The 287-nt window shown below is 56.4% G+C and overlaps 1 protein-coding gene across 1 annotated transcript in view; it reads left to right on the top strand.

Annotated features, from left to right (window-relative positions):
- EMH_0007720 (uncharacterized protein) overlaps positions 1-287 on the top strand; it is a gene marked incomplete at both ends in the record, with an annotated part of 2,568 nt that overhangs the window by 1,112 nt on the left and 1,169 nt on the right. The window contains one exon of the mRNA XM_013498112.1: positions 104-280. Within this exon, the coding sequence (XP_013353566.1) occupies positions 104-280 (177 nt within the window). The remainder of the gene's footprint in view (positions 1-103; positions 281-287) is intronic.

Genomic DNA, 287 nt, shown 5'->3' with positions numbered 1-287 from the left:
AGTTGTGGTTTCTGCTGCTTTTTCTCCATTCCTGCTCTTCCTTCTCCTGCTGCTGCTGCTGCTGCTGCTGCTGCTGCTGGTGCTGCTGCTGGTACTGCTGCAGGGCAACGAGAGACGCAGTGTATCGTCTGCGTTTGCCTAAGCTGGAGCTTCTTGCTGCTCTCCTAGACTTTAATGGGTTCGAAGCAGCGCAGCAGCTGCTGCTGCACTTCACCGGCAAGCTGCTGCTGCTGCCCTCTATCAACGCACGCTGCCACCGCAGCTTGGTTCGGTATATCAGGTAACTC

Source organism: Eimeria mitis, genomic scaffold (genome assembly GCF_000499745.2).
Source record: "Eimeria mitis Houghton genomic scaffold, Emh_scaff319, whole genome shotgun sequence".
Lineage (NCBI taxonomy): Eukaryota > Apicomplexa > Conoidasida > Eucoccidiorida > Eimeriidae > Eimeria > Eimeria mitis.
This window is presented reverse-complemented; position numbering and strand designations above follow the sequence as displayed.